At 40.2% G+C, this 25942-nt stretch overlaps 1 protein-coding gene across 5 annotated transcripts in view; it reads left to right on the top strand.

Annotated features, from left to right (window-relative positions):
- asic1c (acid-sensing (proton-gated) ion channel 1c) overlaps positions 1-25942 on the top strand; it is a 168497-nt gene that overhangs the window by 124283 nt on the left and 18272 nt on the right. For 3 of the 5 annotated variants that reach the window (XM_061979372.2, XM_061979371.2, XM_061979368.2), the window contains exons 2-5: positions 3042-3192; positions 4827-4954; positions 18544-18694; positions 18764-18820. In XM_061979372.2, the coding sequence (XP_061835356.1) occupies positions 3042-3192; positions 4827-4954; positions 18544-18694; positions 18764-18820 (487 nt within the window). Of the gene's footprint in view, positions 1-3041; positions 3193-4826; positions 4955-13308; positions 13437-18543; positions 18695-18763; positions 18821-25942 lie in introns of all 5 variants that reach the window. The other 2 variants (XM_061979373.2, XM_061979369.2) reach the window with 1 other exon arrangement.

Here is a 25942-nt window from a genome sequence, read left to right as displayed (position 1 = left end):
TACCCAGTTTTAATACTCTTTCCACCACTACTGGCAATTGTGTTTGACGTTCTCTTCTATTGTTACTATCCATCCATTTTCTACCGCTTGTCCCTTTCGTGGTGGCGGAGGGTGCTGGAGCCTATCTCAGCTGCATTCGGGCGGTAGGCGGGGTACACCCTGGACAAGTCGCCACCTCATCGCAGGGCCAACACAGATAGATAGACAACATTCACACTCACATTCATACACAAGGGCCAATTTAGTGTTGCCAATCAACCTATCCTCAGGTGCATGTCTCTGGAGGTGGGAGGAAGCCGGAGTACCCGGAGGGAACCCACGCAGTCACGGGGACAACATGCAAACTCCACACAGAAAGACCCCCAGCCTGGGGATCGAACCCAGGACCTTCGTATTGTGAGGCACATGCACTAACTCCTGTACCACCTATGTTGTGTAATTTGTAAATAAAAACAGAATACAATGATTTGCAAATCCTTTTCAACTTATATTCAATTGAATAGACTGCAAAGACAAGATATGAGAAATGTTCGAACTGAGAAACTTAATTTTTGTTTTGCAAATAATCATTAACTTAGAATTTAATGGCAGCAACACATTGCAAAAAAAGTTGGCACAGGTGCATTTTTACCACTGTGTTACATGGCCTTTCCTTTTAACAACACTCAGTTAACGTTTGGGGACTGAGGAGACCAATTTTTGAAGCTTTTCAAGTGGAATTATTTCCCATTCTTGCTTGATGTACAGCTTAAGTTGTTCAACAGTCCGGGGTCTCCGTTGTCGTATTTTATGCTTCATATGCACTACACATTTTCAATGGGAGACAGGTCTGGACTACAGGCAGACCAGTCTAGTTCCCGTACTCTTTTACTATGAAGCCACGCTGTTGTAACACATTGTCTTGCTGAAATAAGCAGGGGCGTCCATGATAACGTTGCTTGGATGGCAACATATGTTGCTCCAAAACCTGTATGTACCTTTCAGCATTAATGGTGCCTTCACAGATGTGTAAGTTACCCATGTCTTGGGCACTAATACACCCCATACCATCACATATGCTGGCTTTTCAACTTTGCGCCTATAACAAATTAACAAATTGCATTATTTTAGTTTTACTGAGATTAAAATATAGTCTGTTTTTGTCAAACCATCTCTTTAATGTGTTTATGTATTCGCTTCTGTGTGATCTCTCCTGAACAAAACGCAGACGTTGTGTCACACAAGACGCTGTAATCGGTGGCTCTCCAGTGTTGATGCTGAACCTTCACTTCCCATACTTTTCTTCTTTGGGGGAAAGCCATGTTAAAGCTTTCCACAATTCTCACGAGTGGAGCAGCACCATGCTGCACAACAGGACATTTATACAAAAAGTAACAAGGAAGCAAGTTGATTGCCTGAAACCGAGTTGGTCATACTCTTTTTATACACAACTCTGCCTCAAACCAGAGTCTCAAACAAACAGAAGAAGTCTAGAGTTGAGTTGAGTTTGAGTTTGTGTTTATTTGGAACATGCATGCATACAACATGATACATCACAATTTCCAGTTTCTCTATTCAACATGTTCGAAAAGGAGTAGGAAGAAGCGGAGCTTATTTAATCCTACCCCTTTTCCTTTACAAAGCAGTTACTAAAACTTTTGTTAACTTCCTGTTCTCAATTTATTCACAATATACTCCAAAAGTAATAACATTATAAATAAATAAATAATAATTAGTGAAGTAAGTTATATTTGATATGGTGAGATAAATAAGAGTATCTAGAAAATGAATGGATGGATGAAATTAATTGTGAATGTTTATCATGGTTCTTTTTCTTTGTACTTTGTAAACACTTAAAGTTTGAACTGGATTATATTAGTACATTGTTTGAGTTAATCTATTCCATAATTTACTTCCACATACTGATATACTGAAGGTCTTAAGTGTTGTACGTGCGTAAAAAAAAAAGTAAATTACATTTTTCTCTAAGATTATATTCCTCCTCTTTTGTTGAGAAGAATTGTTGTATATTCTTGGGTAGCAGATTGTAGGTTGCTTTGTGCATCATTTTAGCTGTTTGCAAATTCCCTACGTCGTGGAATTTCAGTATTTTAGATTCACTGGATAAAGGGTTTGAATATTCTCTATATCAAATCCTTTATTCATTGAATAGTTAATTCATTAAAGAGTTAAAGTCAGAGAGAAGTTTTCTAAGCACAAAAATGATGACTAAAGTGGTAGAGCTGTATTTTAATTTGCACTTTAACTTGAGTTTAGTTTATTCAAGACATAAATATATATATATTTTTTAAATTAAGGTAGATTTTTATTACATTTATTTTAGCACTTCATAATTGTATATACATTTATTTGTCATGGGCTTCACAGTGGCAGAGGGGTTAGTGCATCTGCCTCACAATACGAAGGTCCTGAGTAGTTTTGGGTTCAATCCCGGGCTCGGGATCTTTCTGTGTGGAGTTTGCATGTTCTCCCCGTGACTGCGTGGGTTCCCTCCGGGTACTCCGGCTTCCTCCCACTTCCAAAGACATGCACCTGGGGATAAGTTGATTGGCAACACTAAATTGGCCCTAGTGTGTGGATGTGAGTGTGAATGTTGTCTGTCTATCTGTGTTGGCCCTGCGATGAGGTGGCGACTTGTCCAGGGTGTACCCCGCCTTCCGCCCGATTGTAGCTGAGATAGGCTCCAGCGCCCCCGCGACCCCAAAGGGAATAAGCGGTAGAAAATGGATGGATGGATTTATTTGTCATCAGTTTTATGCAGTATATTTGATTAGTATTTGTTTTGTAATCAGCCTGACCTAAGCCTTCTTAATAATCTTTGTGATTAACACATTCCTCCATATCATTTGACAAGGTTGATCCTGTTAAATTGTTAGTAAGTTGGATATAATTATTGAATATGATTGAAATCAAGAGTAAGATTACTGTTTCAGTGTTAATATTTCTACTGGAAAAGTTTGGCCCCACTGTCAAACAGGTTAAAAAAAAAAACCTGCTGTAATGTAAACCCCAGTCTTTACTCACTGTTCTTTTTTATGCAGATCTACACGCGCTACGGAAAATGCTACACTTTCAACTCGGGATTAGACGGCAACCCTCTGTTGACCACGCTGAAAGGAGGCACGGGGAACGGCCTGGAGATCATGCTGGACATTCAGCAAGATGAATACTTACCTGTGTGGGGGGATACAGGTTAGTGAAACTCTTTTTTTAAACATATGTAGTCCTTATTTTTTTACCCTGGAAATCATCACAACAAATGTCACAGGTGTACAACTTTTTTTTTTTTACAACATACAGTAGAACATCCAAACCTAGGAAACGATGTCAAGCTTGACAACACACTGTGTCCAATATTTTCACAAAGATAAAATAAGTCATATTTTTGGTTCATTTAATAGTTAAAACAAATGTACATTATTGCAATCAGTTGATAAAACATTGTCCTTTACAATGTAAAGCTTTTTACAAAAATCTACTACTCTGCTTGCATGTCAGCAGACTGGGGTAGATCCTGCTGAAATCCTATCTATTGAATGAATAGAGAATCCTTTTGAATCGGGAAAACATCTATTTTGAATCGAATCGTGACCCCAAGAATCGATATTGAATCTTATCGTGGGACACCCAAAGATTCGCAGCCCTAGGTATTACCGTCACATAAATATAACAAGTTACTAACAAACACTGTATAATTTAACAAAAATAAAGTACAACTACTCCCCTTTTGGAATTTGGACTGATGGATAATCATATAGTGGGGCCCCCAGGTTTTAAGTAGGCTAGGCCCAATTATAACCAGTGGATTTTTCTGGACTTGCCCGAACTAAACTGAAGTTAGCCAGTCTATAATGAAACTATAATACAGTAAAACGCCTAAAAAAAACATTGCAATACTGTCATCCAGTAGTGTTTTATAGCTATTACTGGAATCAGTAAGTGTTGTGTTGATGCTACTTGGTAAAATAAATGTGTGTTATGTCACTAATATTTAATTATAACCATTTCTGGTGTAGTCTAGATTCACCCCATTCCTTGAAGGTGTATTTTGGCTGAGAGGGTTATATTTGATTAGCCTTGTGTATTTTCTACCTGGGGGTATAAACTGACCTAGCCTCACTTACATACTGGCTATAAAACAGCCTAGGCTATAATAAAATATAAAGACAATATAACATACATCCATAAACGTGGATGCATATGAAAAAGTGCAATATATTTATCTGTACAATAATCTATTTATTCATATCTGCACCTTATTGCTCTTTGATTCTGCATTACAACGAGCTAATGCAACGAAATTTTGTTCTTATCTGTACTGTAAAGTTCAAATTTGATCGACAATAAAAGGAAGTCTAAGTCTAATAACCCCGGGGGAACTCCTATTCTATGGTTATCATTACACTTTTCTCTTTGCTAGCACTGGCACCCTTTTGTTTTGGCATCACAATGACAGAAAACCAAAAGCCAAACATGCTCAGTGGGCTGACTGCACAAAGTCAACCCACTTTTAGAGGTTCTACTGTTATCCTCAGAAGTTAACAGCTTCACATAAAGTTTCATGAAATTTGCAAGTCAAAAGAACTATCCTCAAACAGTCTATAAATAATGCAATATTCAGTTTATGCATTTATTGAGCACTTCCTACACACTCCTTAACTGCATGTCATCAATCTAACGTGTGATATTGCCTCCCAGCATGATGTTCTGCTGCACTCAGCATCCCTGCCAATGGAAGCAGTGTGGGGGAGAAAAAAATCCCATCCTCTAAATGAAAACAAAAAAAGCCTGTTTTCACACACATCTGTGGCGTGCTGTATCTACAGACGAGACCTCCTACGAAGCGGGAATCAAGGTTCAGATCCACAGCCAGGATGAGCCGCCCTTCATTGACCAGCTGGGATTTGGCGTGGCCCCTGGTTTTCAAACTTTTGTGTCATGTCAGCAGCAACTGGTACTTGAGCATTCCCGCCTCCCCTCATAACCATCCGCCTTTACCTTGTGTTTTGCGCCACAAAATCCTCGCCAGTCAGTGGAAGGAGCAAAATCTTTCAGGAAATGTAAAGTTAGCATCTGCTCTCCTCCTTTTTAGTGATGGGAAGTTTAGCTCTTTTTTAGCTCGGCTCTCTGGAGAAAGTCGGCTTGTTCGGGTCCCTATTCAGTTGTTTTTGGTTGGGGTCAGATTTTAATTTTTTTTTCTACAGGTTAAACACTTCCTTGTGGTCTACATAATAATGGTGGTTATTTCCTCAAAATATTGCATATATTATGTTTTACGGTAGTTTTTAGCGAGTCTACTGACAGATATAAGTTAGAACTAATCGCTACTTGTAATAGAAATGGCAACAGCGGAGGATGCATGTGCATGTACGAGCCAGTCTACCCCACAACAACAGGATAGAGAAAAAGAGGGAATTTATTGACGACAATGGCAGACTTTTGGTACATTTCTACCATATGGAGATACCTGCTGACGTCACACTTTGGGGGAAAAAAACTCACAAGTTGGGCTCGTTGGGAGGAAGTATGAAGGAAGGCAAGATTGTTTTATAAACATCATGTCTCCATGGTTTGATTTTAATTTTTTGGGATTAATGTAAATCCCAAATACACAAAACAGGTAAAGGCAAGGAAGGTTGGTTTTGCATAATAGATCCTCTTTGAAAGAATGTATTACTAACAATAATATAAAGTTATGAGATAAAATAATTACTAATTACTTGTACTGTAAATTGCACATGCCGTATGATTTTGTGCCTTTATTTATTAATGCTATACAGTGCTAAAAAAAATAATTCTAACTTACAAAACCAAACATAATGATTGTAATCTACATTTGAAACACTTCCTTGTGTTCAAGATTATTCGTATTGGATATGCTTTGGTGTAAATTTTGCATACATTTTGCTCCACAGGCACTTTTATAACCCATTTTTTGAGTTTGTTTGTGGAGGTGTTCCCAGATTGCAAACTCCAAAAATATCATAATTTAACTTTTTAAATATGTAGACTGTATAAATATATATCTTGACGTTGTCACCGCTATTTTTGAAGTCTGTTTGTTTCGGGACAACACAGGCAGTGCAAAACAAATGTAGTGCAGCATAGAAAAGCCAAGAAGTCACACACTTGCTGACGTACACAGCACAATAATCCAACACCAGCAAGGAGCAACAGGTGACACTAAATATGCTAGATCAGTGATTCTCAAACTGGTGATTCTCGTGGGTTCCGCCTAGTGGTACACCAAAAAAATAATTTGACTAAAGTAGGGTTTTATTTTCCTATATTCAAACAGTGTTACTGTTCAAACTGTGTGGCCAACAATATCAAATATATTTGTTAAATAAAACCGCTGCTTTGTTTTTAATGAATACTTAGGCCTACTATGCGACTGTATTTTAATGTTGGTCATTATGGTGGTACTTGGCGAGCCAAGTTTTTTCTGAGGTGGTTTGAGAACCACTGGGCTAGATTAACTAATGGAAAACAGGGATGCTGACAGGAAATAGACTCAAATGATGTAGATGGTTACCTGAAAGGACTTTAGATAAGTCTGTTCCCAAATTTTGAATAAATAAATGACGTGCAATCAAGTAAAACATTTATAAAATATTCCCTTTTAAATTACCGGCATCTTTTTTTAAAGTCAGTTGGAATTATGCAAGCAAGTACAGTCATTTACTGCGGTAAATGGAGATTCATTCAAATGTAAGAGTGTGATCAAGCTGATAAAAACAATTGTCTAACTAAACTAAAGTGAAAAATAAAACCGATAAATACAGATTATGTTATACAGCAGCTAGATCAGTGGTTCTTAACCTTGTTGGAGGTACCGAACCACACCAGTTTCATATGCACATTCACCGAACCCTTCTTTAGTGAAAAATAAAATGTTTTTTTTTTCAAATTCAAGACAAAGTTATATGTTTTTGGTAACACTTTAGTATGGGGAACATATTCTAAGTAACAAAGACTTAATTTAGAGTTTTTTGGACACTATTGGAACATATTCTAAGTAACAAAGACTTAATTTAGAGTTATTTGGTTAGGGTTAGGGCCAGGGTTAGAGGGTTAGGGTTATAATAAGGCCATGCCGAATAAGGCATTAATAAGTACTTAATAATGACTAGTTAAGAGCCAATATGTTACTAATTTGCATGTTAATAAGCGACTAATTAATGGTGAATATGTTCCCCATACTAAAGTGTTACCATGTTTTTTTTACTGGTGCATAAAATGAACCGTGCATGAACATCACCTTGTTCAAAGAACAAAACCAACACAGTGCATAAACTCACAACAAATGACACACCTGCAAATCAGTGTGACTTCTGCTGTTGCCGTGTCCGTAATACGCCAAAAGGGAGAAGTTTTTATTTACACGATGAGTCGGGTGTGTCTTGACCTCCGCCGAACCCCTGAGCCCGACTCACTGAACCCCTAGGGTTCGACCGAACCCGGGTTAAGAACCACTGAGCTAGATTAAAGCTATTATACGTGATAGGTAATACATCGTGAATTCAAGACAAATGATATCAAAAGGCTTTACAGTTTGTATCTCTATTTTTGGTGTTTACTCTTTTATTGGAGTGTTGGTGAAGAAGACAAAAAAAAGAAATGGAAGCTCTCTATGTGGTCAGCAAGACTGGAGGATCAAAAGCATCTTTTCCCACAGAAATAAAAAAAAACTTTGCAAAAGCTTTTCGAGCTGCTTTAATGAGCAGTGTTCCTAAAATAGTCTCTTGGCGTCAGCAGGCAGCCGAAAGCACATAGTGCTTGGAGATGTTTGCGTCAGACTTGATAGACTTTTATGTTTTACATTGCCTTTGACCATCAAACTGCTCATTGGAGCCAATTAATGTCATTTTTCAGTCCTTGGAAGATGGAGAAATGTTCCTCCACAAATGATCATGGCGGTCCGTCAGGTGCCGCTTACTGACAGTACAATAGATCAAGAGCAGGTTTATTTGTGTAATGGTCCGTAGGCTCATTAGAATCCCCACTGTGTTAATCAGTCAATGTGAAAGGAGGCCTTCTCAAGTGCATAGATTTTACTCCTGAACATAACTGTCTGGACGAAATCATGATGCATGAAATCCAACCAGCTTTCTTTTGTTTAAGCAGAATAACATGGGATGACTGAGGCAGACACCTGGACACCACAAAATGGACACATTTCTAACGTGTTCTTCACTGTTATAATTCAGCCATTTGCAGGAACATGTGCACTGTTTATCACCCTGAAGTGTTTCCAGCCAGCAGAGGCACACATGGTAGTGTCATTTTTAATCGTGACAGCAGCCCCCGCCCCAACAATATGTGCTTACACCCGAAAAGATGCTCCAGATTCATTAAATTGTCATTAATGCGAGAACATGGACATGGCTCGGAATGAAAAAAAAACGATGGATGATGATGAAGCAGCTTCATTTCTTGTCATAAGAATTGTAAAGCGAGACGTGAAGTGCACGTCACCTTGTCCAACACAGTTATTTATTTCACAGATGAAGTCAATTGATGTATGACTTCACTAATTAGTAAAGTACAAATAGTTTTTAGGAGATTATTCCTGTGTTAATTTAGTAGGAATTTGTACACAAAATGCCTGGTTTTTGATGGGATTTTAAAAATATAAGTTTTATAAAAATACTGTGCCTGAAACCAAGGATACACCTTTTTTTTTTCAAGCTGATACCTATAATTTCTTGCTTCAAAATTATTTGTATACTTTTTGGTACTTTTCTAAATAAAGGGCACCACAAAAAAATTGCATTATTGGCTTTATTTTAACAAAAAATCTTACGGTACATTAAACATATGTTTCTTATTGCAAGTTTGTCCTTAAATAAAATAGTGAATATACAAGACAAATTGTCTTTTAGCAGTAAGTAAGCAAACAAAGGCTCCTAATTTAGCTGCTGACGTATGCAGTAACATTATGTGTCATTTTCCATTCTATTATTTTGTCAAAATTATTAAGGACAAGTGGCAGAAAATGAATTATTAATCTACTTATTAATTTACTGTTAATATCGGCTTACTTCCTCTTTTAACATGTTCTATCTACACTTCTGTTAAAATGTAATAATCACTTATTCTTCTGTTGTTTGATACTTTACATTAGTTTTGGATGATACCACAAATTTGAGTATCAATCCGATACCAAGTCGTTACAGGATCATACATTGGTCATATTCAAAGTCCTCATGTGTCCAGGGACATATTTCCTGAGTTTATAAACATAATATATATTTTTTTTAAACGAAAGAAGATGTTGAGATTGCCAAAAAATATCAATGGACCCCACTATGGACTGGACTCTCACAATATTATGTCAGACCCACTCGACATCCATTGCATTCGGTCTCCCCTAGAGGGGGGGGGGGGGGGTTACCCACATATGGGGTCCTCTCCAAGGTTTCTCATAGTCATTCACATCGACGTCCCACTGGGGTGAGTTTTTCCTTGCCCTTATGTGGGCTCTGTACCGAGAATGTCGTTGTGGCTTGTGCAGCCCTATGAGACACTTGTGATTTAGGGCTATATAAATAAACATTGATTGATTGATTGAATGGAATCGTTGTAGTATCGACTAGAAACGCTACTGTACTTGGTATCATTACAGTGTAGATCCACCCATGGCGTTTGTTTACATTGTGACGCCGGTGAGTTACGGTGTGTAGTGAAGCATGTTTAGCTATTCCTCGTCCGGCAGGGATGATACTTGTAAGAAACTTACTTTACTTGTCGCCATGAAGGCGAGGATTAGTGATTTAGAAGTATCTAAAACACTGCCGACTCGGGCTTGACATTAGCTGTTAGCTAGCTAGCCATGTCTTAAAGCACCTCTTCCGGTGGGTGTTTCAGTGTCATAACTTCACCTTTATCGTTAGTTTTTAAGCCAAAATGCGTCCGTTCTCCCTTTTCTGTCTACACACTGTGTCTGTTTTTAAGTAGTCCGTGATTGTGTGCTGCCGAACATGCTCGTCTGGCGGGGGGGTTGATTGGCGGACCGGTACCTTTCAGAGGCGGTATACTACCGAATATGATTCATTAGTATCGCGGTACTATCCTAATACCGGTATACCGTACAACCCTAACGTTATCGGTAGGGTTGTACGGTATACCGGTATTATTTCTTGTTTTATTTTTAATTTTTTTTATTAATCTGTCCAACAAAATAATACACAATAATACCATAATAATACAATTACAATTCCAAAACCAAACCCGGCCCAGCAACATTCAAAATAGCAATTAACAGAGCAATTGAGAGGACACACAAACACGACACAAAACAATCCAAAAGTAGTCAAACAAAAATGAATAATATCAACAACAGTATCAATATTAATAAGAATTCCAACATAGCAGTGATTAGAAATCCCTCATTTACATTATCATTAGACATTTATAAAAACAAAACAAAAAGAACAATAGTGTCACAGTGGCTTACACGTGCATCGCATCTCATGAGCTTGACAACACATTTTGTCCAATATTGTCCACACAGATAAAATAAGTCATATTTTAGGTTCATTTAATAGTTAAAACAGATTTAAATAATGGATCCCATATTCCAATATATGACTCATTCTTATCTACTCACAATGCAGTTTTTTCTACTGATACCATCTCCATTATTTCTTAAATGTAGATTAGAGTGTCGGTTGTGCACTACTGGAGGTGAGAAAGACTCAAACAAAGGTGAGTCGTGTGACAAACTGTACCTGCTAGCGAGGTTTAATGTGTCAAAGTCAGTGTTTTTTTTTTTTTTTACATCGCTACGGGGTGTTTGCAGGGCATTTGGTGTGCGCAGCATGCGGGATGTCTTTCTCTGAAGGAGTAAAGAAGTCCTGCACAACCGCCGCCATGTTTGTTTACACTGTGAGGTCCCGTGAGCGTAAGGGAAGTTAGGACCTCTTACGATGTACAGTAGGAGCGCTTGATTTGTTCACCCTAAACCTCCCACAGCACAGCATGGGTAAGCTTTCTTAATTGAGGCATTTTATAAGATGCATTTTTATAAATTTTGGAAGCTATACATAATGTTATCGCATTCCTAATATCGGCCTGGCAATGATCATGCGACCTGAAACCCTTGAAATCTTGACAAAATAAGAGTTTGTTTCCATAGTCTTCCCCCTAAACTATTAAAAATATAAAGTACAGGCTAAAAGTTTGGACACACCTTCTCATTCAATGCATTTTCTTTATTTTCAAGACTATTTACATTGTAGATTGTCACTGAAGGCATCACAACTATGAATGAACACATGTGGAGTTATGTACTTAACAAAAAAAGGTGAAATAACTGAAAACATCAGAATAGTTTTTATTGCCATTGTTTGAGAACGGGTTCACAAAGTAGGAATTTTTCTTGGTGCAATCGTGCAACATAAAACACATATAACACAAATTTGGTATTAACAAGAGCTCTAACTGAGCTATCAGATCTTGTTAGACTTAGAAAGGAATTCAAAGGAGCTACTGTTAGGAGTTATTGTTCATGTGTTTTATATTCTAATTTATTCAAAATAGCCACCCTTTGCTCTGATTACTGCTTTGCACACTCTTGGCATTCTCTCGATGAGCTTCAAGAGAAAGGGTTTTCACTTCACAGGTGTCATAGTTTTGATGCCTTCAATGACAATCTACAATGTAAATAGTCATGAAAATAAAGAAAACACATTGAAATGAGAAGGTGTGTCCAAACTTTTGGCCCGTACTGTTTATCTGATTTGTTAATATTTTATCACAGTTATCTCCTATAGAAAATAATGGAAGTGGAATTGGTCAGTTCCAAGGTCAAACTGTCATCGTCATAAAACCTTTACAAACTGCACTAGTTTTTTAAAGTGTAAAAATTGGTTTAGCCCTGCTAATACTGCAACATAAAATTCAAATTTTGCTGAAAAGCTTTTCTAAATGTATATTGTATTACCGTGCAGTGACTGTAATGACATGTTTTCAAAACACAGTACATGTAATACAGATGTCCTCATGTTTTATAAATATCACACAAAAGGTCAGTTCAGTTCAGTTAAGTTTCAGTTTATTTGGAACATGCATATACGATACAATGTAATGCATCACGTATTTCCAGTTGTTTCATTACAACACGTCCGAAAAGGAGTAGAAAGAAGCTGAGCTTATTTAATCCTACCCCCTTGTCATACCAATATTAAATACATAAATAATCATTATCAAAAAAAACAAAAACAAGAAAAATAGTGACTTATGGGTAATTGCTAAGTTGCTCAGTCAAGATCATCAGGACTCCTCTTCCTCCTATCCGGGAAATAGCAAAAAGCCGCTGCCTGACCAGGGCTCAGAAAATCTGCAGAGACTCCTCCCACCCCCACCAATGACTGTTTTTACTGCTGGACTCTAGAAAGAGGTTCCGCAGCCTCCGTAGCAGTACCTTCAGGTTCTGTAACAGCTTCTTCCCTCAGTCTATACGACTCTTGAACGCATCATAATAATCCCCTCAATCCCCCTCCAAAACGGATTAACTCGCTGGAATATAAAGACAATATAACATACATCCATAAACGTGGATGCATATGCAAAAGTACAATATATTTATCTGTACAGTAACCTTTTTATTTTTATCTGCACCTTATTGATCTTTTATCCTGCACGACAACGAGCTAATGCAACGACATTTCGTTATCTGTACTGTAAAGTTCAAATTTGAATGACAATAAAAGGAAGTCAAAGTCTATTCCCGTGCCCTTCCAAAAGAGTTTTTCTTTGATGCCAGCCACGTTTTTTTTAACAAATCTTGTAAAAATGTTACAAACATTAAAGGTGTGTATCACATTTTGTGGTGATTTGGCTACTGTAGGTGTTTTGTGGAGTGCTTAGGAGAAATTTCAAGTCAGTCCAATTCATAGGGGTCAAATTGGAGGTTTTAATGACAGCATTGATCTGAAAATACATGTTTTGACAAATGTGTGTCACGGTGTGGGAGTAGAAGAGTTAGTTTATGCAAATACAAAATCCAGTCCAACAAATGTTGATTTAAAAAAAGGGTTTTGTAGAAATTCTTACTAATTCTCATGAGACATGTCTATAAGAATCATTGTTACACAAAGTATTTAATTATAGTAAATAAAATGTTCATTTAAGTATGCAGTATCTCTCAAGGTGTGAAGCTGCTTTGAGGTCGAGCAGAGAAAAATGTCTGACAGAACAGGGCGCTGTTTTGTTTTTTGAGTGGCTCGCCAACCACAGGCCTTTTTTTTTTTTTTCATCTGTTGTCTTGCTCTTGACCATCTTTGTGTGAATGATGTCGCCCAGATGAGACGTCCTATGAGGCCGGCGTAAAGGTACAGCTTCACGCTCAGTCAGAGCCTCCTTTCCCACACGAGCTGGGCTTCGGCGTGGCCCCGGGCTTCCAAACCTTTGTCTCCACCCAAGAGCAGAGGGTAGCGTATGTTTTGCCTGGGCTTGCTGCATGCGTCAAGTCTCATCCGTCGGTGCCCCCCTGCGGAGCGAAGCTATCATGTGGGTGTGGCAATCGTCTTTTCTGGTGTTCCCTGTTTAATTAATGGACATGTGTTAAGTACATTCCAGCTTGAGCCATTCATCCTGGCTGGCGTTACATTTGTTGTGTTTTTATGTGTCTTCTTAGCTTTGGTCCACTATCCTGCCCCCTTAAACGTCTTCCAGGAGCACCGGGCCATGCTGGCGGTCATTTGCTTTTACTCCCCATAATGATTCTGGCATCAGTTCAAAGTCTACCCGCGTATGTAGAGCAGCTATCCTGGGTAGAACTAGTGATTGGTAATTAATCTTAATGTTATGCAAAACCTCTAGTTAGCAGTAAATACTATATATATATATATATACAGTATATATATATATACAAATATATATATACAAATATATATATATATATATATTTGTATATATATATATATATATATATATATATATATACAAATATATATATATATATTTGTATATATATATATGTATATATATATATATATATATTTGTATATATAATATATATATATGTATATATGTATGTATATATGTATATATATATGTATGTATATACATGTATATGTATATATATGTATGCATATACATATATATATGTATATATATGTATGTATATATATATACATATATATATGTATATATATATGTACGTATATATACATATATAGGTATATACATATGTATATATATGTATACTTACATATATACATATGTATATATATGTATATGTATATATATGTAAATATAAAGATATATTATATATATATATATTATATCTATATCCATATATATTTATATATAATCTGTCTCATTGCAGATTAAACAAACTGCCTTTTCCTTACACCGAACAAAAAACGTCATATGTCCACTGATGTTTAAAAACTCGACATTCAGAGTCTATTTTACGTTTCCCCAACGATTCCGCCATTTTTTCTCATGCACTAATTGACTAAAAGAGCGTGCACGTGATGACGTCACGTTATCGATGGGAAAATGCATTTTTAGACAATATGATTTGCCTGAGCGGCTAGGAGACCCCGAGATTAACAAGCGGTAGGAAATGGATCGATGGATGGGCTAGAAAGGACAGATTAAAAAATATATATATTAAAAAAAATTAAAAACTTTTTTTACTCTGGACTACCCGCGGCCCAGATTTTGGACCCTGGCGGGCCGTATCTTTCCTGCAGGCCGTAGTTTGGGCACCCCTGGTTTAGAGTGTCTCCTCAAGCATCAGATCCTTATTTTAGAGTTGGCTACGTTGGATATACTGTAAGTAGTGATGGGTAAATGACGCCTCAGTGAGTAAGTGGCACACTCACTGGCTGTATTGACCCTGCACTGACACTGTGTTGGTGTGTCATAATGGTGCCATCTGCCGGATTAAAAAAAGTTACTACATTTGACCTACAAATAAAATAGCTAGCACATTTTTTTTTGGTATATTTTTCACGGTCCATGAGCTAAATAGTAACAGTAGTGATGGGTCAAACAATAGTGAAGCATTGAAGCATTATAAAACACCAGTGATACCGCCTCCCTTGATGACTCGATGTGTGTTTCATTTTAAGAAAAAATATGTGACCGATAAAGCTGATGTGTCATTTGATTACGTAGCATCAAACTGTGGTTATCAGGATGCGCGTCTGTCGGCTCACGAGTGACCACTCGTACTGAAATTCGCCGGAAGAGTGGGGTTTGGTGGTTGGTATCAGTTTTCGTTGTCATTATTGATTTAAATGGAACTAAGGAAAGTGAAATTCTAAAGTGTGGGGTAAGTTTGATTTTGTAGCGCCAAATAAGGTAAATATAATTTTTCCTGTTTACTATTTGGCTCACTGACCAGAGTGGCACATTTCATATTCATGTTTATGTAGCTTTTTGTGCAGAATATAAAAAATATATATATATATACTAGAGATGTCCGATAATATCTGCCGATAAATGCGTTAAAATGTAATATCGGAAATTATCGGTATCGTTTTTTTTATTATCGGTATCGTTTAATTTTTTTATTTAATCAACATAAAAAACACAAGATACACTTACAATTAGTGCACCAACACAAAAAAAACATCCCTCCCCCATTCACACTCATTCACACAAAAGGGTTGTTTCTTTCTGTTATTAATATTCTGGTTCCTACATTATATATCAATATATATCAATACAGTCTGCAAGGGATACAGTCCGTAAGCACACATGATTGTGCGTGCTGCTGGTCCACTAATAGTACTAACCTTTAACAGTTAATTTTACTCATTTTCATTAATTACTAGTTTCCATGTAACTGTTTTTATATTGTTTTACTTTCTTTTTTATTCAAGAAAATGTTTTTAATTTATTTATCTTATTTTATTTTATTAATTTTTTTTAAAAGTACCTTATCTTCACCATACCTGGTTGTCCAAATTAGGCATAATAATGTGTTAATTCCACGACTGTATATATCGGTTGATATCTGTACCGGTTGATATCGGTATCGGTAATTGAAGAGTTGGACAATATCGGAATATCGGATATCGGCAAAAAGCCATTATCGGACATCCCTAATATATACATATATTTGCTAACTATTAATGCAAGTCAAATGTAGTGACTTTTTTAATCCAGCAGATGGCGCTATCATGAAACACCAACACGGAGTAGAATCAATACAGCCAGTGAGTGTGCCAAACTCACCCATGTGTTATTTACCCATCATACAGCAAAGTAACATTTATACTTTACTTATATATATATATATATATATATATATATATATATATATATATATATATATATATATACAATCGAAATAATCCCAGACTTCCGGAATTTTATTTTTTCTTAGTTCCATTTAGAGCGATTATGGCGAAGAAAACCGATTCCAAAAATGGCACACCACTCCTCCGACGTATTTTAGTACGAGCGGTCACAAGGTCATGAGGGGACAGAAGTGCATCCTGATAAACAAAATTTGGCGCTTCGTAGTCAAATGACACAGCGGTCACATGGTTTTTCTTAAAGTGACACACACATCGGGTGTCAGTATCACTTTGTGCGTTTCATACTGCATCGATGCTTTAGTACTGTTTGACCCATTACTAGATATAATACAATCTTTCTCATGTTTTTGCGGTAGGCCTTTAAAAAGCAGGTATAGAGGATCTTTGACAATTCTAAACATATTGCTTGCATTTTAATTTGTAACAATATTATTCATTTCGGGAGGTAAATGTATTGAAGTGTTGACGTTTTACACAAAATAGAAATATGAATGATGGGAGAAGTTCGTCTGGCTTTCTAAAAATGTGGCCCCCAAAACAATTTAGTGCAATAATTGAGATTTATACATCCAAACCAGCAGAAATGACTTTTCCCCAAGTGAGTCAGAGGTTTTCTTCCTGTCGCACACACATGCTGCTTTTACGTGAATGGAAAACAACGGTCTACCGACTAAGAATCTTCCCTCATTTTTCAATCAATATTGAAATCATGACATTCAAACAAGATTAGTTTTGTCTTTGACCTGGTCTTAAAAAAGAAGGGTTGTCTTAAATTCGGGTCTGCAAATGTAAGAGATTGCCTTTCTTGAATAATGTTGTTTCATGACCTCCATCCAGCCCTTTTCTACCACTTGTCCTGTTCGAGGTTGCGGGGGTGCTGGAGCCTATCTCAGCTGCTTCGGGCGGAAGGCGGGGTACACCCTGGACAAGTCGCCACCTCATCGCAGTGTTTCATGACCTATATTTACAAATCTAATATACAGTACAGGCCAAAACTTTGGACACACTTTCTCCTCATTCAATGCGTTTTCTTTATTTTCATGACTATTTATATTATAGATTGTCACTGAAGGCATCAAAACTATGAATGAACACATGTGGAGTTAAGTACTTAACAAAATAAGGTGAAATAACTGTAAACATGTTTTATATTCTAGTTTCTTCAAAATAGCCACCATTTGCTCTGATTACTGCTTTGCACACACTTGGCATTCTCTCGACGAGCTTCAAGAGGTAGTCACCTGAAATGGTTTTCACTTCACAGGTGTGCTTGAAGCTCATCGAGAGAATGCCAAGAGTGTGCAAAGCAGTAGTCAGAGCAAAGGGTGGCTATTTTGAAGAAACTAGAATATAAAAACATGTTTTCAGTTATTTCACCTTACATAACTCCAAATGTGTTCATTCATAATTCTGATGCCTTCAGTGACAATCTACAACGTAAATAGTCATGAAAATAAAGAAAACTAATTGAATGAGAAGGTGTGTCCAAACTTTTGGCCTGTACCTACTCAGTGGCCTAGTGGTTAAAGTGTCCGTCCTGAGATCGGTAGGTTGTGAGTTCAAACCCCGGCCGAGTCATACCAATGACTATAAAAATGGGACCCATTACCTCCCTGCTTGGCACTCAGCATCAAGGGTTGGAATTGGGGGTAAAATCACCAAAAATGATTCTCGGGCGCGGCCACCGCTGCTGCCCACTGCTCCCCTCACCTCCCAGGGGGTGATCAAGGGTGATGGGTCAAATGCAGAGAATAATTTCGCCACACCCTAGTGTGTGTGTGACAATCATTGGTACTTTAACTTTAACTTTACTGTAGCTGCACCAAAAAGAACACAATAGACCTCTCTGCATTAGGAATATGATGTTGGGCTTTGTGTGATGCCTGTCACTCACCAACATGAGAGAAGTGTTGAGTCCTCTTTCCTAGGATTGGTTTTGTTCCAATATGTCTCCTGATTGTGGTGTCCAGTCTGATTATTCTCTATTCCCATGGTACTCTGCTTCCGCCTAACCCGGGTCTACACCCGCATCCTTGATGTTTTGCATGATGTCTGCTTGCTTGCACATGAACAATAATGTCAGCATTATATTTACTTTGTTTTCTTTCTTTTTGGAGACCGGTGTCTTGGGTTTTGAAAGCCTGCTGCTGTTGTTTTTTGTTTTTTTACCTCCTGCACTGGACATGAGTTGTGTTGCTTGCTGTACTCCATTGGACTGATATACAGAGCACTAACCTTGGCTTTGTTGCCTTTTCAGCTTCAGTACCTCCCTCCCCCTTGGGGAGACTGCAAGTCTACTCCCATCGACTCGGAGTACTTCTCCACCTACAGCATCACCGCTTGCCGCATTGACTGTGAAACCCGCTACCTGCTGGAGAACTGCAACTGCAGAATGGTTCACATGCCCGGTACGAAGTGTGTAGTATCTTGGCTGCCTGTTGCCGGTTCATGCATAATAGCTGTGTTACTACACACAGGGACCTCAACTGTGTGCACACCTGAGCAGTACAAAGACTGCGCTGACCCTGCCCTAGGTGAGTCACAATACTGCTAATATAGATCACAGCAACTTCAAGCGGCATTAAAGCAATCTCGTAAAGTGAAATAATGAAGAGTTGCATCAGGATATTTCCTCAAATAGTGGCTGAGATGCGTTGAACCGCTCATTATTATTTAAGAACTGCCAAGCTGTGTAGTAACACGCAAGTCACTTTTTTTGATCAATTGTACTTGTCAGAGTAGTTTTAATGCAACATACTTTGTACTTTTACTTAAGTATTTTTGTGAAGGAGAAACAGTACATGTACTCTGTTACATTGAGCTTCATTTCAATCCCTATTAATTAATACCAGCTAGGGTTGTACGGTATACCGGTACTAGTATAGTATCGCGGTACTAATGAGTCAAAAACGGTACTATATAAAAGTACCGGTTCCTGGGCATGACGTCATGTCGTGACATTACTGGTTTTGCGAGCAGAGGAGCATGTTCGGCAGCGCACAATCACAGAGTACTTACAAGCAGACACAGTGTGTAGACAGAAAAGGGAGAACGGACGCATTTTGGCCTAAAAACTAATGATAAAGGTGAAGTTATAACACTGAAACGCCCTCAGGAAGAGGTGCTTTAAGACATGGTTAGCTCGCTAGCAGCGAACATCCAGTCGCAGTCTAAATCACTAATCCTCGCCTTCATGGCGACGAATAAAGTGAGTTTCTTACAAGTATCATCCCTGCAGGACGAGGAATATCTAAACATGCTTCACTACACACCGTAGGAAGATACAATAGCTCACCGGCGTCACCGCTAACAAAAGCTAGCGCGCCTGAATGTAAACAAATGCCATAGGTGGATCTACACCTGACATCCATTGTAATGATACCAAGTACAAGAGCGTATCTAGTTGATACTCCTGTGATTACATCAATATTTTTTATCGTCACAAAATCTTTTTTTTAAATTATATTATGTTTATAAACTCAGGAAATACGTCACATGAGAACTTAAATTATGACCAATGTATGATCCTGCAACTACTGGGTATCGGATCGATACCTAAATTTGTGGTATCATCCAAAACTAATGTAAAGTATCAAACAACAGAAGAATAAGTGATTATTACATTTTAACAGAAGTGTAGATAGAACATGTTGAAACAGAAAATAATCAGATATTAACAGTAAATGAACAAGTAGATTAATAATCCTTTTTTTACAGCTTGTCCTTTATCATTCTGACAAAATAATAGAATGAGAAATGACACAATATGTTACTGCATATGTCAGCAGACTAAATTAGGAGCCTTTGTTTGCTTACTTACTACTAAAAGACAAGTTGTCTAGTATGTTCACTATTTTATTTAAGGACAAAATTGTTCTTCGATTACAATAATAAACAGATGTTTAATGTACCCCAATATTTTTTGTGTAAATAAAGCCAATAATGCCATTTTTTGTGGTCTCCTTTATTTAGAAAAGTATCAAAAAGTATCGAAAAACATTTTGGAACCGGTACCCAAATATTGGTATCGAGACAACCCTAATACCATCATTATAATCCATTGATTACTGCTTGCAAAGACATATTCACTTGTTAGAGAAGTCCATAATGTGGGCATTATGGACTCTGTTTCACCAATTCAGTCAGCACTGGTAATGGTTGACTTCTTTTCACCAATCGAATGGAGCCTGAAAGTCACATGACCTCACTCAAACTACACACTGTAAAAAAGTGACATGATGTCAGACGAGGCAGCCCAAGTCTTCAATATTTACACTATGAAAAGGAACAATTATATGATGTGCTGTCATCTGTGTCAGTAGAAATGTTCACATTTCAGCCTACAAGAATGTATATTTCCAACAAGAGAAAAAAAGTTGCAGTAAGTTGTAGATATTTTTTCAATGTTTAGCTGTGTATATGTTAACATTAGCTCTGTGAGAATTGTCGTAGGTAAAACATGTTGTGGTACATGCTGTAGTGGGGTTTCTAGGCCACTTTGAGGTGAGGTGTTTATTTGTTTAAGTCGATGACGGCTACAATTGGGGCACAACATCTTTTGCTAGGTAAATTGTTTATTTGTTGATGGCAGCAGCGAATAATTAAGGGACAACATTGGTTATGGAACAGGCCACTATTTGAGATGTGATGTGATGGTGATGTGGTGAATTATATTTATATAGCGCTTTTCTCTAGTGACTCAAAGCGCTTTACATTGTGATACCCAATATCTAAGTTACATTTTTTTTAAACCAGTGTGGGTGGCACTGGGAGCAGGTGGGTAAAGTGTCTTGCCCAAGGACACAACGGCAGTGACTAGGATGACGGAAGCGGGGATCGAACCGGGAACCCTCAAGTTGCTGGCACGGCCACTTTGCCAACCGAGCTATATATAATATAGAGATTCGTTTTTTGTTTAAGCCAAACACAGCAGTGATCAAATAAGGGACAACATATATTAAAGTAATATATAAAGTAATAAACAAAGTCTCCTCTCTGAGCTGCCACCTTAACGTGGTAGAGGAGTTTGCGTGTCCCAATGATCCTAGGAGCTATGTTGTCCGGGGGCTTTATGCCCCCTGGTAGGGTCTCCCAAGACAAACTGGTCCTAGGTGAGGGATCAGACAAAGAGCAGCTCGAAGACCTCTATGAAGAAAACAAGCAAGGAACCCAGATTTCCCTTGCCCGGACACGGGTCACCGGGGCCCCCCTCTGGAGCCAGGCCCGGAGGTGGGGCACGATGGCGAGCGCCTGGTGGCCGGGCCTGTCCCCATGGGGCCCGGCCGGGCACAGCCCGAATAGGCAACGTGGGTCCCCCCTCCAATGGGCTCACCACCCATAGTAGGGGTCATAGAGGTTGGGTGCGATGTGAGCTGGGCGGCAGCCGAGGGCAGGGCACTTGGCGGTCCGATCCTCGGCTACAGAAGCTAGCTCTTGGGACGTGGAACGTCACCTCGCTGGGGGGGAAGAAGCCTGAGCTAGTGCGCGAGGTTGAGAAGTTCCGGCTAGATATAGTCGGACTCACTTCGACGCACAGCAAGGGCTCTGGAACCAGTTCTCTCGAGAGGGGCTGGACTCTCTTCCACTCTGGCGTTGCCGGCAGTGAGAGGCGACGGGCTGGGGTGGCAATTCTTGTTTCCCCCCGGCTCAGAGCCTGTACGTTGGAGTTCAACCCGGTGGACGAGAGGGTAGCTTCCCTCCGCCTTCGGGTGGGGGGACGGGTCCTGACTGTGGTTTGCGCTTACGCGCCAAACCGCAGCTCAGAGTACCCACCCTTTTTGGATTCACTCGAGGGAGTTCTTGAGAGTGCTCCCCCGGGTGATTCCCTCGTTCTACTGGGGGACTTCAATGCTCATGTTGGCAGCGACAGTGAAACCTGGAGAGGCGTGATTGGGAAGAATGGCTGCCCGGATCTGAACCCGAGCGGTGTTATGTTATTGGACTTTTGTGCCCGTCACAGATTGTCCATAACGAACACCATGTTCAAACATAAGGGTGTCCATATGTGCACTTGGCACCAGGACACCCTAGGCCGCAGTTCCATGATCGACTTTGTAGTTGTGTCATCGGATTTGCGGCCTCATGTTTTGGACACTCGGGTGAAGAGAGGGGCGGAGCTTTCTACCGATCACCACCTGGTGGTGAGTTGGCTGCGATGGTGGGGGAGGATGCCGGACAGACCTGGCAGGCCCAAACGGATTGTGAGGGTTTGCTGGGAACGTCTGGCAGAGTCTCCTGTCAGAGAGAGTTTCAATTCCCACCTCCGGAAGAACTTTGAACATGTCACGAGGGAGGTGCTGGACATTGAGTCCGAATGGACCATGTTCCGCGCCTCTATTGTCGAGGCGGCTGATTGGAGCTGTGGCCGCAAGGTAGTTGGTGCTTGTCGTGGCGGTAATCCTAGAACCCGTTGGTGGACACCGGCGGTGAGGGATGCCGTCAAGCTGAAGAAGGAGTCCTATCGGGTTCTTTTGGCTCATAGGACTCCTGAGGCAGCGGACAAGTACCGACAGGCCAAGCGGTGTGCGGCTTCAGCGGTCGCAGAGGTAAAAACTCGGACATGGGAGGAGTTCGGTGAGGCCATGGAAAACGACTTCCGGACGGCTTCGAAGAAATTCTGGACCACCATCCGCCGCCTCAGGAAGGGAAAGCAGTGCACTATCAACACCGTGTATGGCGAGGATGGTGTTCTGCTGACCTCGACTGCGGATGTTGTGGATCGGTGGAGGGAATACTTCGAAGACCTCCTCAATCCCACCAACACGTCTTCCTATGAGGAAGCAGTGCCTGGGGAGTCTGTGGTGGGCTCTCCTATTTCTGGGGATGAGGTTGCTGAGGTAGTTAAAAAACTCCTCGGTGGCAAGGCCCCGGGGGTAGATGAGATCCGCCCGGAGTTCCTTAAGGCTCTGGATGCTGTGGGGCTGTCTTGGTTGACAAGACACTGCAGCATCGCGTGGACATCGGGGGCGGTACCACTGGATTGGCAAACCGGGGTGGTGGTTCCTCTCTTTAAGAAGGGGAACCGGAGGGTGTGTTCTAACTATCGTGGGATCACACTCCTCAGCCTTCCCGGTAAGGTCTATTCAGGTGTACTGGAGAGGAGGCTACGCCGGATAGTCGAACCTCGGATTCAGGAGGAACAGTGTGGTTTTCGTCCTGGTCGTGGAACTGTGGACCAGCTCTATACTCTCGGCAGGGTCCTTGAGGGTGCATGGGAGTTTGCCCAACCAGTCTACATGTGTTTTGTGGACTTGGAGAAGGCATTCGACCGTGTCCCTCGGGAAGTCCTGTGGGGAGTGCTCAGAGAGTACGGGGTATCGGACTGTCTGATTGTGGCAGTCCGCTCCCTGTATGATCAGTGCCAGAGCTTGGTCCGCATTGCCGGTAGTAAGTCGGACACGTTTCCAGTGAGGGTTGGACTCCGCCAAGGCTGCCCTTTGTCACCGATTCTGTTCATAACTTTTATGGACAGAATTTCTAGGCGCAGTCATGGCGTTGAGGGGATCTGGTTTGGTGGCTGCAGGATTAGGTCTCTGCTTTTTGCAGATGATGTGGTCCTGATGGCTTCATCTGGCCAGGATCTTCAGCTCTCACTGGATCGGTTCGCAGCTGAGTGTGAAGCGACTGGGATGAGAATCAGCACCTCCAAGTCCGAGTCCATGGTTCTCGCCCGGAAAAGGGTGGAGTGCCATCTCCGGGTTGGGGAGGAGATCTTGCCCCAAGTGGAGGAGTTCAAGTACCTCGGAGTCTTGTTCACGAGTGAGGGAAGAGTGGATCGTGAGATCGACAGGCGAATCGGTGCGGCGTCTTCAGTAATGCGGACGCTGTATCGATCCGTTGTGGTGAAGAAGGAGCTGAGCCGGAAGGCAAAGCTCTCAATTTACCGGTCGATCTACGTTCCCATCCTCACCTATGGTCATGAGCTTTGGGTTATGACCGAAAGGACAAGATCACGGGTACAAGCGGCCGAAATGAGTTTCCTCCGCCGGGTGGCGGGGCTCTCCCTTAGAGATAGGGTGAGAAGCTCTGCCATCCGGGAGGAGCTCAAAGTAAAGCCGCTGCTCCTCCACATGGAGAGGAGCCAGATGAGGTGGTTTGGGCATCTGGTCAGGATGCCACCCGAACGCCTCCCTAGGGAGGTGTTTAGGGCACGTCCGACCGGTAGGAGGCCGCGGGGAAGACCCAGGACACGTTGGGAAGACTATGTCTCCCGGCTGGCCTGGGAACGCCTCGGGGTCCCACAGGAAGAGCTGGACGAAGTGGCTGGGGAGAGGGAAGTCTGGGCTTCCCTGCTTAGGCTGCTGCCCCCGCGACCCGACCTCGGATAAGCGGAAGAAGATGGATGGATGGATATATTAAAGTGCACGACACAAATCAAGTTGAAATGTGAAATTCCTTAAAATTGACAACAGCAGTGATTAAGTGAGGCTCGGCATCTGTTGCAGCGCAAGACTTTATTTGAGGTGCAATGTGTGGTGGGCTGGCATAGATTAATTGGACAAAGCATCTATGTTTTTTTGAGGCACGGCATTTGCTAAGAGCTCTGGTCACTCTCTGAAGTGTTTATTTCTTTTTTTTTTTTTTTTTTTTGTGTCCTGTCCAGCTTCTCAGGCAAATCATATAGTTGATGTAGATGCCCATGTCGGCTGTTCAGATTTACTTTACAAAAGAGAAGTGTAGGATACTTCTCTTGTTGCCTTATTTGTATTTGACTTTATTAAATGTATTTATATTATCATTTAGTGCAGCCGGGCCGGAGCAGGAGGGGATAGAAAGAGAAAAAAAAAGAAGACAGAGGGGGAAATTGTGGGGACAAGAGGGGGATTAGACAGAGAGACAAAAACAACAACAGCAAACAACAACAACAATAGAGCAACATCAGCAAATATGACATGTACAAATATGATGGTAAAAGTAATAGCAAATAAGCAGTTAGCGAAAAATAAAAAATAATACAGAAATGACAATGAGCATTATTACACTACAAATGGATCAATACAAATACCAATAGAAATAGCGCTATTGATAATGAACAATACCAATAATTTACCTTTATTATCAACAATACAGTTGTTTAAATGCAACAATACATATACGTAATGATAACTTGAGATACGAAAGAATGCAGAAAAATGGAGGGGGAGAAAGAGAAGCAACCTACATTAACCTTGTAGATTGTTATAGTCACAATAGGTTAAGCTTTGTCAGTGTGCCATGTGTTACACCCAGTTTACCCTAGGGCAACAACGTTAATATATGTTTGATGAAACGTGATTATGTGCATGAGTGTAAGTATGCATATGTACTTGTATATGTACAGAATGTGTATATGTGTTTGTACAATGAATGTATATGTACAGTATGTGTATGTGTATGTTTGTATATTGAATGTGCGTGTGGATGTACGAACATTAGGTAGGTAAATATGTACTGTATTTGTGTATGTATGTGGTAGGTACCTATGTACGTATGTGAGCATATGTGAATTTGCATGTACAATACATTCGACTCCCAGAGTGCGTGGGAGCCAGAGCACGGCCCCATCACCCCCGAGAGCCCAACCCACAAACAGGAGGCGTGGTGCCCAGGGAACCAGGGACCACCGCCCCCACGCAGCCAAGCCGGCCAGCGACAGGAACCCCAGAGCCCGGCCCACC

Source organism: Nerophis lumbriciformis, linkage group LG19 (genome assembly GCF_033978685.3).
Source record: "Nerophis lumbriciformis linkage group LG19, RoL_Nlum_v2.1, whole genome shotgun sequence".
In the NCBI taxonomy this organism is placed as follows: Eukaryota; Metazoa; Chordata; class Actinopteri; order Syngnathiformes; family Syngnathidae; genus Nerophis; species Nerophis lumbriciformis.
The sequence above is the reverse complement of the archived record's forward strand: the minus strand, read 5'-3'. Positions and strand labels throughout refer to the sequence as shown.